The 16,740-nt window shown below is 35.7% G+C and overlaps 1 protein-coding gene across 1 annotated transcript; it reads right to left on the reverse strand.

Annotated features, from left to right (window-relative positions):
* Positions 1–11,945: 11,945 nt before the first annotated feature.
* On the reverse strand, positions 11,946–13,034 carry LOC131044042 (short-chain type dehydrogenase/reductase-like). Its single transcript, XM_057977307.2, has one exon. It carries the CDS (start codon positions 12,974–12,976, stop codon positions 12,197–12,199), a length of 780 nt encoding a protein of 259 aa, XP_057833290.1. The 5' UTR covers positions 12,977–13,034; the 3' UTR covers positions 11,946–12,196.
* Positions 13,035–16,740: the final 3,706 nt, after the last annotated feature.

The following is a 16,740-nucleotide window of genomic DNA, read 5'->3' on the forward strand; positions in this document are numbered from 1 at the left end:
TGTTGAGGTTTCACAATGATTAATCACTTTCCCTTATGAAGGTTTGCCATAATCTTTTATAAAACTCCACATGTATTGCTTCTTGCCTATGAACACAATCATAACTTCTAGACCAACTAGGATAGGTTTCTTGGCATTGAGGGCAGTCATAAACCAAAGGGAGTATAAGTTTGTTTGAAGGATACCATCACTTTATACAGAGCCTTTACACTTACACACACCCTCTCAAAACTCATACCAACCATTAATTACCAAACACCATGTACTCTGATCCAACCCTCAACATGTATAAAAGGTTACTGTTAAACAATAACTTACTGGCCTCTTTGACACATGCTCACTCGAAGATGAATACCTTTTTCCATTGGACATATTTTGCAGCTCCCTATGGTGGGACTCTAGAAAAGTAGGTTATGATTAACATATCCAAAAATTAGAAAGATCCAACGGTTACGTTTTGAGATATAGACCCTGTATCAGGACTGTACTTTTCTTGAAAAATCAAACCTTCTTGAGGCAAGTTTTCAGTCACCTTCATGCCTCAAACCATGTGCAAAACCCATCATGGAACCCTGCAACAATAATGGAATGATAATTTATATAATATTACATATTTCCACCAATTTTTGTGTCTTGATCAACCAAGAACAAAATGATATAGCATTATCTTTGTCTCAGTTTGCCCAAGTTCTGGGTTTTTACAATTTTGAGAGAACTTATTGTATCTATGCCAAAACAACACCAAATTACATGAAACCTGAAGAAAATGAAAGGTAATTTACTATTCTTAAACCCTCAAACTATTTTAATGAACCTTCAATGCATAGCAATGGTGAAAACTAACAAATTGCAGACTGAATGTGAGGAAAGTTCAGGAAAAACACAGAATGTGCAAGGAAACCACTTACTATTATTGCCAAAAACTTTAATTTCGAGATTTACATATTTTTAAGGAGTTCTTTCACCATATTTATAGAATTATAAGGATTCCCAACTGACCAACCAACTATAACCACCCAAAACCAACCTTTTTTGCAAATGTTGTCAAGCAACTTTGAAAAGTTGCATTGACATCATTTCTTGCTTTTTGACAACTTTTGGTTTATTGTAATTCTTGATCATCCAATACCCAAAATAGGTTAAATAACATTTTATAACATTAAAAATGACACAAAATACTCCCCACAACCTTGATATTTCCGTTTTGACTTGTTTTGACCACTAGGCCCTATCTGAGCAATTTGACAATTTTCAAGACATATGACTCAACTGACTCAACCTTTACATTTTAATGGCACTATTGGCCTTATTACATCATATTGGGTCTAAATAGACCTTATTTGAACAAAACAAAAACAAACTAAATCATGCCCCACATATGGGCCCTTGAAGAGATGAGGTGCTCCTCCACCATACTCCCCTTAGAAAAGAACTCATGCCCCATGAGTATCCATCATGAAAGGGACCTTGAATCATCTAATATCCTGCAACAACAAAAGGATAAGAACCTACAATCCAATTCACACAATAAGGATCAGAAAAGAACTTTCCCATTGGTGGGCAACCGGTATATGCATGTGTAGAAACTTGAACCGGTTGGCTTGGTTCATGTGGCTTCTCTAGAACACTCTGATTTGGATCAGTTTTCATAATAGGTGTACTGATCTAAGTGGGTTTAGTAGGACACCAAATAGAACCAATCATTACCCCAATGCTATCCTTGTGTTCCACCTTCTCTTGTGTAGATTTTGTTTCAATTTTCTCGGCTTGAACCAATGTCTTCTTACCAAACATCACAATCTTACCTTTACCCTTAACATCCTCACTCATGGGCAAGAATGTATATTGTAATCCATTCTTCTCAAGAGTATAAGTGTTCTCCCTACCATTGTAGAGTGTACGGTTGTCATATTGCCATGGTCTGCCAAGTAAGATATGGCTACACTCCATGGGTAAAACATCACATAGAACACTTTCCTTGTATTCACCAATCTAAAAATCAACTCTTGCCTGCTCTTTAACCAACAAACTAATATCATCATTAACCCAAAATTATTTATATGGATTCTTATAAGGTATCCTCTCTAATTGCAATTTCTCAACCATTTCATTTGAAACCATATTATCACTTGAACCTGAATCAACAACCAAAGTACAAAGTTTACCTTTGCACTTACACTTTGTCCTAAAGAGGCTTCTCCTTTGAATGGGTTCATGTTGTGTTGATGTCTTCAACAAGGACTTCTTCATCATCAAACACTCACCAACTTCTCCTGTACACACAATTGTCTTTGGACTATCACTAACCTCTTCCTCTTGAGCATATGCAACCCTTCTAGAGGATGATGATGATGATGCTCCCTTCTCAGGACATTTGAAACAAGGATGCCCATACTCATTATAGTTGTAACATCTCCCTGAAAATTGGTTAAAACCCCTACCAAATCTACCTCTATTACCACCAAAACCACCTCTAAAATCAGAAAATGAATGCTCTTTATCTTTCTTTACTTCACCTTCTTCCTCATTGTTTGGTTTATGTGAAGTAAATGTACCTCTACCCCTACCATTGTTATTGCCTCTACCTCTTGCAGCCTTATCTTGTCTCCTCTTCATCTTTTCTTCCACCTTGAGAGATAATTGATAACATTCCTTGACATTATTGGGGTTAGCCACAACCAACTCATCTTGAATATTAAATCTCAAACCTCCTAAGTATCTAGCAACCTTAACAAATTCATCTTCTTCTCTACCAGACCTTATACTCAACTTTAAAAATTCATTAGTATATGCCTTAACATCTTGTTCCTTTTGCCTTAACCCTTGCAATCTCTTATACAATTGAATTTCATAGTCTTTAGGAAGGAAATTACCTTTTAGTTTAGCCACCATCCGACCCCAAGAAGTAACCTTGGTCTTTCCTCTCTTTCTTCTATTAGCTTCTTCATGATCCCACCATAGGAGTGCATGTCCCTTGAGTTTTGTCTTTTCCTATTTGACCTTTTGTTCATTAGGTATGCCTTCGCCATCAAAATAAGCATCCATTGCTGCTATCCAATCCAAAAGTTCTTCCTCTTTCAAACTACCATCATACATTGGTATATCACCCCTTACCTTGTACTTGTCTCCTTTTACCACCTTAAGAATTCTGAGTGTTCTTTGTTCTTCAGGGTCTATATGCTCTTCAATTTCTTCCTTTGCCTCATGGAACTCTTCATCTCCTTCCTCTTCTTCACTAACATCCCCTACATCAACATTTCTTCTCTGACTAGTCTCCAAGGCTTAAAGCCTTGCTAAGAGGGCATGATAGGACTCTTGTAACCTTGTGTTCTTCTCCTTCAATTCTTGGATCTCCCTTGTTCTACCTGCATTCTTCAGAGACATCTTGTCTCACTCCTTTCAACCTTCAATAAGAACTACCCCCGTGCTCTGATACCAATCTGATGTAGTGCATTCACACCCACACACAATCCCTACACCTTTTAGGAATCGACCTCACATTGTTGAGGTTTCACAATGATTAATCACTTTCCCTTATGAAGGTTTGCCATAATTTTTTATAAAACTCCACACATATTGCTTCTTGCCTATGAACACAATCATACCTTCTAGACCAACTAGGATAGGTTTCTTGGGATTGAGGGCAGTCATAAACCAAAGGGAGTATAAGTTTGTTTGAAGGATACCATCACTTTATATAGAACCTTGACACTTCCACACACCATCTCAAAACTCATACCAACCATTAATTACCAAACACCATGTACTCTGATCCAACCCTCAACATGTACAAAAGGTTACTATTAAACAAGAACTTACTGGCCTCTTTGACACATGTTCACTCAAAGATGAATAACTTTTTCCATTGGACATATTTTGCAGATCCCTCCAGTGGGACTCTAGAAAACTCAAGTATGACAAACATATCAAAAAATTAGAAAGATCCAATGGTTACATTTTGATATATTGAGCCCGTATCAGGACTATATTTTTCTTGTGACAGTCAAACCTTCTTGAGGCAAGTTTTCAGTCACCTTCATGTCTCAAACCATGTGCAAAACCTATCATGAAACCCTGAAACAATAATGGAATGATAATTTACATAATATTACATATTTCCACCAATTTTTGTGGCTTGATCAACCAAGACCAAAAAGATATAGCATTATCTTTGTCTCAGTTTGCCCTAGTTCTGGGTTTTGACAATTTTGAGAGAACTTATTGTATCTTTGCCAAAACAACACCAAATGACATGAAACCTGAAGGAAATGAAAGGTAATTTACTGTTCTTAAACCCCCAAACCATTTTAATGAACCTTCAATACATATAAATGGTTAAAACTAACAAATTACAAATTGAATGTGAGGAAAGTTCAGGAAAAACACAGAATGTGCAAGGAAACCACTTACTATTATTGCCAAAAACTTCAATTCTGAGAATTACATCATTTTGAGGAATTATTTCACCATATTTATAGAATTATAAGGATTCCCAACTGACCAACCAACTATAACCACCCAAAACCAACCTTTGTTGTAAATGTTGTCAAGCAACTTTGAAAAGTTGCATTGACATCATTTCTTGCTTTTTGACAACTTTTGGTTTATTGTACTTCTTGATCATCCAATACCCCAAACAGGTTAAATAACATTTTATAACATTAAAAATGACACAAAATACTCCCCACAACCTTGATATTTCCATTTTGACTTGTTTTGACCACTAGGCCCTATCTGAGCAATTTGACAATTTTCAGGACATATGACTCAACTGACTCAACCTTTACATTTTAATGGCACTATTGGCCTTATTATATCATATTGGGTCTAAATAGACCCTATTTAAAACAAAACAAAAACAAACTAAATCATGCCCCACATATGGGCCCTTGAAGGGATGAGGTGCTCCTCCACCAATAGGTGGAATAAAGAACATCTTTTGAATAACAATTTGAGGACTATTTTTTGGTTTCTTTCTCAAAGTTCAATTTTCGTTTGAAAACTATAAATAATGGCTTAAATCTTTAAATGATAGTGTGATAGAGTAGATGTTACTTTTCTAAGTTTTGTGAGTCCCAATTTTGAAGTCGTGTCAAGCTCGGCTCTGTAAATAAGTTATCATTTTGTTTCTTGTTTTCTGTTGGTGACAAGTAGTTATAACATGGCTCTGTCTTGATTCTCCATCATGGTATCCACGCGACCATTGGAGGTTGTCAAGAAGAGTCATCCATGTATAGTAGAGTTCTATGTGTAGTAGACTAGGGAATGGCGTCGATCGTTTCAACAAACTGGCCCTAGGCGAGCTTGATGATAACTTGGCTAGGTATCAATGACCAAGAGGAATCACTTGCAGGGTAGACTGGAGTCTAGGCTGTTAGCCTTAGACCAGAGGAAGATGGGATCAAAGGGAGAGAAGATCCAAGCATGAGGAGGAAAACAACTTAGCAGAAGTTGTAGGTATAATCCATGGTAGAGAAAACCCTGCAAGGTGGCTAGTGAGATCCGGTGGATTAGTGAGTTGGTGGATTTATGAAAGTGAATTCACACAGAGCAGAGTATCAAACCTCGGTAGTGAGGACCTAGAGTGGATTAGGGGAATAGTGAGAGGAGAATTCTCAAGTTGGGCTAGGATGAAAGTCTTAGAGTGAGTCAAGCTGACTCAAGCAAACTAGGATCCTCCCTATCATACTTGCTCTTGTTTTGGCTTCTCACGTAATGCTAACATATGCCTTCAAACAGCCCAGACAGGTAGTAGAGTTGGCTTGGACCATGGGTTTTATCCCCATTGGTCTTGGGTTCGACTCTAAGGCCTGGAATCAACCGATGCACCTAGCTTATGGGTGGCTTGGTACATCTTCAGGGACTAGTCTTGCCCCAAATGGGTGCCGGGCTAGGTCGCGAAGATACCTTGGACTAACAAAAAAAATGTATACCTTCAAATATTTTCTCCTTGATTACTTTATTTTTTGTACTTTATGTTATTTTTCTTTCAATTACTTGTAGTTTAAATGTGTGTTGGGTTGAATCAACACATTCTATCCATCTTAAAAAGTAATTCAACTTCCTCTAAGTCTCTAACCTCAACTATAGGTTCCCACACCTTGAGATCATTCTCAGTGTGTCATTGGAATGTTAAACTAATTTCAATAGGGTGCAATTTCATGTGACAAGATAAGTTACTACTTAGTTGTACAAATCCTTTGAGGCCTTCAAATAAAGGACACCAACATGACATTAAAGCATGATGTTAATGAAGGTTAATGATTTTTTTAAGTTTAATTTTTATTTATTTCCCACGCCTAGGGTTTAGCTTTTGGATTTTCCCTTTCAAACAAGAACCCCGTGAGAAATCACAAGAGTTAAAGATATTTTTTCTATGCTTATTTTGGCCAAATTAGTTTCTCTCCTTCATAGGATTTTATCTTACATGCATTCATGGCATCACTTTAGTAGATTCCATGCATTCTTTTCTTTTTTCATTGATTTATACTTTTAGATTTTTAAATGGGATAATGAACCATTCTAATGTTATTTTTTTAATTATGGCATCCTAGTTCACCTAGAGAAATTTTCTTGATGGTGCACAATTTTTACAAATTTCAATGTTGTGTTCAAAAGATGCTCAAAAAATTAGAGATCTTTTGTACTTAGATCACCAATTGGCACATTATTTTAATTTTCAATAAAATATCTTAATTTTTTGTGCTATTGGGTGAACTATTCACATCATTTAATTGGGCCCTATTGTTCATGTAAATAAAATAAAATGAAAAATTAGATTTAACGACCTACTTTGTGTAATTTGTACCTTAAGAAAGTTGTCAATCTAATAACTATTTTCCTCTATTCTATTAGTTAAAGATAGCCATGATATTATCTTGGTTGTCCTTCTCTTATTTTTGGTATTTTTGAGGGATAATGGAAATAAATAAGGTGAAGATTCATTATACCTTTTGTGTTGCATAGAATATTTTAGTCTGACAAATGAACACTATTGCACTATTGGTTCTCAAAATCCACACAAGCACTTGAATGTCCTCACTACTCATTTAATATGTGTGATGAATTAGTCTAACAACAAGATGCATGGTAGACTACAATCTCTTGAATGCCAATTTGATAGTTCTCTTCCATTGTGTCATTGTTCAAGGTAGTACAACATGACATGTTTGTAAGTCCCATTTTGTTATCTATAAAGAACCTATGAACCAATAAAGAAGGGGGAGAGATGTAATCAAGAGACACACATGTTACATTTTCACTCAATCTTAAAATGCCAAAAGTAAATATGTAAAAGCATTGTGGAAACAACATGAGGGATATGAATAAAATGTTAGTTTTTAATATCCTGTACAATTCAATTTATCATAGAAAGCCTCCATTAAATGGACATAACACCCTAAAGGATAAATCAACTTTTTAAAATTATAAAAGCATGTCACTAGTTTGAAGTTTCTACTTGAAAAGTAACACATCCAAAGATTACAAAAGATCTAAATTATATCTTGAACCTCATCTTAAAATGTAGTATAACAATCATCAACTAGAAACACCAATCCAAAGGATTTTAATTCCAAATTAAAAACTTTTTCATAATCATGTAGTAGTTTCATACATGCAACAATAATCGTGTCTACTATTTTCTATCATGTTGCTTCTAACTTTTTCTAGGCTAAGTTTCCCATAAATAAGATCCTCACACTTATTCATACTCAAACTAAAGTAGAAATACTCTTGTCCTATGTGCTTTATAGACTTTTTGTTTTAAATCAAGTATTCATTTATACCTCATTAGCTTCATATGTTTGAATTCATTATAAGTAATATCTGAATATGAGATATGAAAGTTATGAGCAAATAAATATATGAAGCCATGATCTTTTCATTTATTTATTTTGTTCATTGTGAAAGATTTTAATGTATTCATGATATACTTCCATATTTTCTTTAATTTGGGTTGTTGGAAATATGTTGCTGAGAAATAAAAATCATTTCATTGAAAAGAATCGCATTGTTCACCTAGATTTTTATTTGAATCTTAGTACTTTATTTCCCTTTTCTCTCATTGTGATCTAATAAGAGCATATTGAAAATCCAACAAAGAATCAACTTCTAAAATTCTAGAGGTTGATTTGGAAACTATGTCCCACATTTGTAGGCTTCCCCCTATTAGCGCAAGTTCGCATTAGGTTAGAGATTGGAACATCAATAGGAGCCATTGCAAAAGATATGTAAGAAAAAAGAAAATTTTATTAGAAATTCTTGAAGTAAAGTACCTTTTAGAGATGTAACTTTTGATAATCGATTCTTATTTTAATGACTTTTCTTTTAAATGAAGATCTCCACATATTGAATGCATTGAACTGATTAGTTTTGAAATCATTAAAATTCTTAAAATTCCTTCAAAATCCTTCAAAATCCTTCAAAATGAACTCAAAAAATTCTATAAAACAATCGAGATCTAACTAGAATAAAAGGTAGTGAGCTCTAAGGAGGAAGGATCAAAAGAGGAAAATCAATGTAAACTCTCAAAGAATATTGATCTACGATAATCAAGAGTGAGGGATTTGACCAAAATTTCATTTGTTAAGACTTCTTTTTGTTTGTGCCTGAATCGAATAATGGTTGTAAGCCGAGAAATTGGAAGACTTCAATATTCCAGTAAATGAGATTTGCAGGTGGGCGGGCGATACGTTCCTTTCAGTGACGTCAGCTATGACCTTATGTAGTCGACATTATTTTTTCGTCAAAATTGATCGGCTAATTAATTAAGTATTTCCCAGCATCAAATCTCATCTGCAAACGTCAAGGCTTACGTCACGTAACCTTAGTAATGTATTTCGTAATTATATTACTATATTTAATGAAAGTTATCACTATAATAATATTTTTAAGTTGTAACAAAACTTGTATTTTTGTATCAGTTAATTTTCATAAATTATTCGTATATTAATATTATGATCGTTTGGGGAAACAATCCTAATTGATGGCGGCAGGATACAGATTAGAGAAATAACTAGAGGATTCCCTTCCTCCAATTCGGCTAAGTGTATCCGTAGGGTATTGTAATGTTTTTATTAATGTTAAATATTGCGATACAATTCAATATAAATAGAAATTCAAATCTTCTTAAATTTGATTTTAGATATTCTTATAATGTTGTTTCATTTGTCAATCTTATATAAAATGTTATTCAACTATTGTAATGGTTGTTCTGATTTTCAGAGAGCAAAAACCAATATGCGAATCTTCTTGGAGTCTCTCAATATGGATAGGGGTAGGGGTGAAGAGATTCTCATAATAGTTTACGTAATTAGCATAAGTTTGCATACTCTTTCTATACAGGCCCTCTTTTAACAATGTTATGGCTTATTTGACCTCCTCAGACTTCGCACAAGTGCGGTGCAAATGGCATCACCCACCAGGCCCATCGAAGTATCATAGCTAAGGCAGCCCAAGGCAGTGGAGGTAGCTGCGTATTGCTTTTTCTCCACGTTCAAAGCTGCCAAACGAATGGACTATGTTGTACAAGAAATGCTCCAAAAGTTCAACGTTATGAATTTGAGCCTGCACCAAGTGCTTTTCGCCTATGATCCTCTGCACCACTCCTTCAATATCTGTGTTAATTAAAAATTTCTCCTGAAGTTCATCAGTCACCGAGCATTGAGTGCAGCTACACTCGCACCTTTGAATTTTCAAGAAATGATACTTCTAGTCTTCAACCTCTTACTCCTAAGTGTTGTGTTTGTCTAAAGAAATATAATGCTAGTTCACAGGCCACCCATCAAACCATCGTCGTCACAAGTGAAGACCTTATCATTTGAGGAGATGTGAGCGAACCCCTCCTGAAAGAGTTCGGTTGTCACCCGTCCTAGGTGTAAGATCGAGAGGGAGATTTGGAGACTGATGTAAGGTGAGTTTAAACGAAGTCTGCTGTACACCGATCCCGAAGCGCTTGCAGAAACAAAGACCTCGCAAACACCGTTTAGAAGTGGTCTCGACCACCCACTACGTCTGTGACAAAAATGGTACCAACGGGTCTGTGCCACTTTGTATTGAATCAGGAGATGGTCAGCAGTCTCTTCATTTTCTTTGCATAGAGTACACCAGTGAGGGCCCGAGATACCAATCTTTTGCAGTCTATTCCCCATTAAGTTGCACTTGTGAAGGGTGGTCGAAACAAATGCTCCCATCTTAGGGGGGACATTTGTGCCCCAACAGAGCTCCGTTGGCCAATGATAAGCATCGATTTCGTACTAATGACCTCAAAGTCAATCTTACTGGGATAAGAATCAAATTTAGCCACACAATACATAATTTTATCGTTACCATTAGATAATAGCAAATGTCGCTTGCCGAGCTTTTTTTAGCAACTGTTCCTTACAATCATAGTCCAACATATCAAAGTCTTTCTATTTGTAAGATTCGACGTCATCATCATTAATGATAATGAAACAGTCCCTCACTTTGCTACCATAGGTCTCCAATGGCGTGTGCACTACTTTCTTCAAGCCTAGGATGGTGACAAGAGGGTACTAGTCATTCCAAGAATCATACAAGGAGGAGCTATCAAGGTAACACACCTAATTTTCCATAGGAGGTTAGATTATAGTGCTCCTATATTTGATAATAAAATTCCGTACTGAAGAGCCCCTAGGTGGATTGGCAATAGTGAGTATGCGGTTAAGAGAATCATCATACTCACTATTGCCAATCCACCTAGGGGCTCTTCAGTACGGAATTTTATTATCAAATATAGGAGCACTATAATCTAACCTCCTATGGAAAATTAGGTGTGTTACCTTGATAGCTCCTCCTTGTATGATTCTTGGAATGACTAGTACCCTCTTGTCACCATCCTAGGCTTGGAGAAAGTAGTGCACACGCCATTGGAGACCTATGGTAGCAAAGTGAGGGACTGTTTCATCATCATTAATGATGATGAAAGAGTCTGCTCTAGAGGGCTACATGTATTTTGAAGATCCGCCATGTTAGCTTGGCCCCAAGAGCAATGTTCTATGTTTGCATTTCACGAATACTGGCATCCCCTCTCAATTTCAATTTTTTTTTATAGTGTCCCACAATAAGAGATGAGGTATGTGTTTCTTTTTCATTGGAGCCTTCCCAAAGGAAACTTTTTTGCAGAGAGGCTATCTTTGTGCTATCCCCATTCGATAATTCGATACATGAAAGCATACATATTGGTATGATAGCGATGACTGCCTTAAGCATGGTGATTTTGCTAGACATGGTGAACCATCTCCCCTTCCAACATCCCACCTTCTTCGTGCACTTCCCAATAGTGTCGCACCAAATATTGTCTTTGATTGCCCCCATTGAATAAAGGTATGCCTAGATACATGGATGGTAGACGTTCAACACCAAATCTAAATAAAGGGGGAAAATTGCATGTTGCGTTGCAATTTGACACGACATGTATCCCTTGCACCAATGTATTCGAAAAACAATAAGAATAAGACTTCTAATCACAAAGGTTTTTACTCAGATTTGGGCACACCTACGTAGATACATTCTAGGCGAGACACCTAAATCTCTAGTCAATCGGTCTAGGGCAATGTATCCCCTTCATAATTGACACTCAGTATGTAATCGCAGGATTGAGCTACAACTTTCGCTCTCGCCCTATTTATATAGAAACCCGAACGAAATACCGTTCAAGATCAAGCCAAGAGGTGATGAAATCCTCTCGGTACAGAAGCCAAGAGGTGATGAAACAAAATACTTTATCAACGATATAACTTGTGATCTTCAATTTTTATTTTGATAACATTTTTAAATAAAAATCTTGTTTATAAAAACAAGTCATGTCAAATTTTAAGAATAGAAAGATGCTATTATAAGAAAAAAGTTTGGAAAACAAAAAATTATAATTTTCCTATTTTCATTCTTTCCTTTTTCTGAGTGATTGCTTGGAAAACAAAACATTACAATATTTCCTATTTTCATTCTTTCATTTTTCTGAAGATGAATCACTCAGAGAGATTGGAAACTCCAATCATGCATAAAGTTTACATACTCCATTTCTCATTTTCATTCTTTTCTTTTTCTGAAGATAAATCACTCAGAGAGATTGGAAACTCAAATTATACGTCAAGCTTACATACTCCATTTCATAGACTGTGAAAAGCTAATATACTATTTATAACCAATCAAAAGCCTAAATCTTAAGTCTTATTCAAACGATGCCTCCATTGATACGAATAACCTGGCCATTAACCCACTCAGCATCATCTGTAGCAAGGAAAGCCGCCACGGGAGCAACATCCTCCTTCTGCCCCAGCCGCTCAAAGGGTGACTCCATGGCAATCCTATCAACCAACTCCTCACTCTTCCCCTCCAAAAACAACTCCGTCACAATCCCACCTGGTGCGATGCAATTTGCAGTAATGCGAGTCCCCCTCAACTCCTTGGCCAAAATCCTGGTCATGGTCTCAACGGCAGCATTGGTGGCGGCGTAAGCCCCATACCCAGGCTTCACAGTCCCCACAAGCGAGCTGCTCAAATTGATAATGCGGCCACCGCCACCACGTACGAGTCTGTTTGCCGCTTCCCTCGAGCACAAAAACGCTCCTTTGCAGTTAATGTTGAAAGTCCGATCCCAATCCTCTTCAGGCGTGTTTGCAATTGAGGGTGAGTTGGAATCGAGCACTCCCGCACAGTTCACGATTATGTGGACGCCTCCGAACGCTTTCTCCGCTGCATCGAATAATTTTTTCACGTCCCCAGAAACTGAAATATCTGCTCTGCATATAATCGCTCTTTCTCCGTCCTTGTTTTCATTGATTATGGCTGCGACTTCTTCTGCTTTTTGCTGGTTTCCTACATAATTTATCACGACTTTGGCTCCTTTTTCAGCCAAATGCAGAGCAATTTCTCTGCCGATGCCTCTCGAGGCACCCGTCACGATGGCTACGCGCCCTTCCAAACTGCTGCCCTGCTTTTCCTGACTACTCATTGTCAAAAATCTATAATTTGTGAAGACAATTCGCTTTATGTTTGTGCCTGAAATCTGAATTGAATTGAATTTAAATAGGTTCGAGTAAATCAGATTTGGCATCTGGGCGGCCGATAAAATTCATTTCCGTGACGTCATTGATTTTATATTATTTTGCCGTTTCAAACATTTGCAGTCAACATTGATTGGCGATATCAATTAATTATTTCAATGTTGCGATTGAAAGGAAAGATTTTCCAGCATTCAAATCTCATCTGCAAACGTCAAGGCTTACGTCACGTAACTTTTAATTGAAAGGAAAGATTTTCCAGCATTCAAATCTCATCTGCAAACGTCAAGGCTTACGTCACGTAACTTTTAATAGCATATTTTGTAATCAAGTGATCAATGGGCACTTAATTGAATAGCTTTAAATAATTCAGGGATGAAACCGCACTTGTTAAAATGATTTATTTATTTAAATAGAGAGGGCCAAGCAGTTTATTGGAGTTTCACTTTTTTTTAAATAGGTGGTGGGTGAACCGGGACTTATACCTAATTTGTTATAATTTTATGGCAAACCTTTTCAATTGATGGCGATGGGATATGATATCAAAGAAACAATTATAGAAGATTCACTCTCCTTGATAAAGTAAAATATATAATTTTTAGATTTAATTCTAGACAATATTATTGTGTTGTTCTACTTTGTCAATCCTACATATACTGTTGTTTGACTATTCTAATGGTTACTCTAATTTATTATAGATGGGAAGAAATTATGTCTCACAAAATTCTTTAGGTCTTCATATTTTGATGGTATCCACAACTATCATGATTATAAATATAAATGTCTTTATTTGTTTACAAGATTCTTAAATTTGATTAAGCTTTCATTTCAATGAGGAATATGAACATGTTAATTTAAAGAATATTAATTTTATTTTAGAAATAGCTTTATATTAATTTAGTTGATTAATACATTCATATAGATTTCAGAAATTAGTCTACTTTTATAAATGAGTATCTTTTGTCAATCATATTTACAATCATGTAAGTTTGGTTTATAAATAATAAATACATATGTTGTAATGTATTTGAGACTGTTTACTTTCGTAACTAGATCATTTGTATAAATTATATTTATGATCCAATATATTAAATCTTATTGTATACACATAAAATTGGTTATGAGCAATTAAATAAATATTTTATATTTATTTAATAATTATTCTTCTATTAAATAGTTAATTTGAAAAGATTAATTTATTTAATTCATTTTATATTCTTCTATTAATTAATTTAATTGAAACATTTTATCAATTAATTCGTTATATCCTTTTCTTCTAATCAATTAATTAAATATCTAATATTTAATTGTTCATGTATCTACTATTCTATAGTCTCATTAATTAAATAATTTCTTAATTATTTAATTATATTTCCAACTCACCTTTCCATCTCCATGTCATCTCCACTTTGCCAACTCATTCATCATGTGGCTAAATTAATTCAACAAAATTCAATTAAATTAAATCATTTATTAGCCAATTATCTCCAACTTCCAAAATAAATGAAATATTGTGTACGTGCACATATTTCCTAGCCTTCTTCTATATTCTCTCTAACATCACTATATCTTAGGAGGACTTGAGTCCACTTGTCCTCTCATTCTTACATCCTTTCCAATTATCCTATATCATCTCAAGTCTTCAACTCAGTCAAGGTGAGATGAGTGACACTTGTCTTCTCCTTCCCCCTTTCTCTCAACCTTCAACCTCTTACTCATAGCCATCCAATTTGCAAGATTCGATCATGATCGTTGATCTCTGTCACCTAAGCTCGTGCACTCAAAAATCTATAAAAAGAGGTCTCCTAAGCCATTTTGAAACTAATAGCTAATCTTATAGTCATCCTAGGAGTTTTTTTCTTGCATCCATGAGTTTGAGTTTGAAGCAAATACCAATTTTAGAATTTTTATCATAGCTTAATATCATGTTAGCTTAAATCATTTGCATATGAATATTATAGCATCAGTTAACTATTAGTTCATTCTTCATATGCCATCTTGGAAGCTACCAGTGCTTGTCTGAGATCAAATCATCTGCAACCAAGAACAATGGAGTTAGGACACAATGAGGTGTAAACCGTGGAAGGTATAATCTTGTTTATTTCATTTACTTCATGTTACTTCATTGGTTGAAGTTAAGTTTCCTGTAGATTTCCTTTTTATATTTTATGATCTAAACTAACAAGTTTCAGGATATTTCTTTGGAGTTCAACTTTAACATTTTTGGCGCCCACTGTGGGGATCAGGCCTCGCACTTACCTTTCTAATATCCTGTCTTATTCTCGCAGAATCAATTTAACGCTTTTGTAAGTCAGTTTCATGCATCTGTGAAATTTGACAACGCATTTGTTAAGTAGGTTAGCGCTTTTATTGCTTAGTTTAACGTCTGTTTTAAATAGAATGGTGTTTTTAATCATGAATTCGCGCATTCAAGAAATACAGGGTTAGCACCTTTGTCGTACAATTTAGCACTTTTATTGTTTAGGATAGTGCTTTTGCCATCTAGGATAGCGCTTTTGCAGTTTTAGCACTTATGTTCTATCACTGGGTGAAATTTGAATTTTTATAATCTGAAAGCTAACAATTTTGCAGGTCCGAATGTCCAAGGCTTAAGAATTTGAAAACTATTGACATTTGTGGGTGCAGGGTCCATTTTGAGCAAATTTCATGCATTTCCTCACTTAGCTAAATTAAGGGTTTTTCAAGTAAAACATCATATCTTACTCATCTAGTCTAACTAGGAGGATAATCAACAGCATGCACCTTGCATTTGAGTGTTTTCCTTAAATTAGTTGCACATAGATTCTTAGAAGTCTTAAAATAAACCTTTTTCTTTCGTGTTTGTTGAAGTAGTAGGCAAGTATGCTCTCACTCGTATACGGTGATTTGAAAACTAGACCTATTTCTTTTATGTGTAACCTTTAGAGGGCTTGCCTTCCTGAGTTGCCTTGAGGGGGGCAATGAGAAGGGAACAACCCAAGTGGAAACGGGCTAATATCGAGTCCTTCCAATCCACTCTAAATAAATTATGTCTTTGACGAAAGTCGTGAACAACATTTGTTGATTAGTTCATACTGACACTATGTTTCCCCATTAACCCTATGGAGCGTAACCTCTGTAGGCTGGGAACCTTCTGTATTTACAGAGTTTAAGTGTCGCATGTATGGCCACATGACCGGAAGCCCTTACTAAAAATATTTTGTATTTGCTACCAAAATCCTTGTAATTGTTGGTCCAGGATGTCAGACCTCTGAAGCAGCTCACACACATACGGTTCTTAGTAGAGATATAAAGTTTTTCATGGGGAGTTTTCATGGAAATCGATGCTTGGCTGCCCCAAAGAAGTGAGTGTTGAGGGTGGATCCAGTGGGGTCAAGCACCTAAATATCTGCTCTGAATAGCGTAGCCTCGGGGCAAACCCCATGTGAGATTCAACAATTATTGTCTCGACCTACCATAGGATTTGTGCTTGCTTGTGCACTTTGATTTCCAAAACATTATGTCTTTTGTGTCTTCAAAAATGTTTTCAAAATGGTCAAAAACTAAAAAAATCATCAGTCTGAATTGAGTAAAAATCTGACAACTTGCTGGAAAATTTGAAAATCTCTTTAACACAGTCAGAATTGTGCATTTGTTGCACAGAACAATGCTTTTGACCAATAGAACAGTTCTTTTAAACAACAGTACAACACTTTTATCCCTTAGAATCATGCAT

The sequence above is a fragment of the Cryptomeria japonica genome, unplaced genomic scaffold, assembly GCF_030272615.1.
Source record: "Cryptomeria japonica unplaced genomic scaffold, Sugi_1.0 HiC_scaffold_542, whole genome shotgun sequence".
Lineage (NCBI taxonomy): Eukaryota > Viridiplantae > Streptophyta > Pinopsida > Cupressales > Cupressaceae > Cryptomeria > Cryptomeria japonica.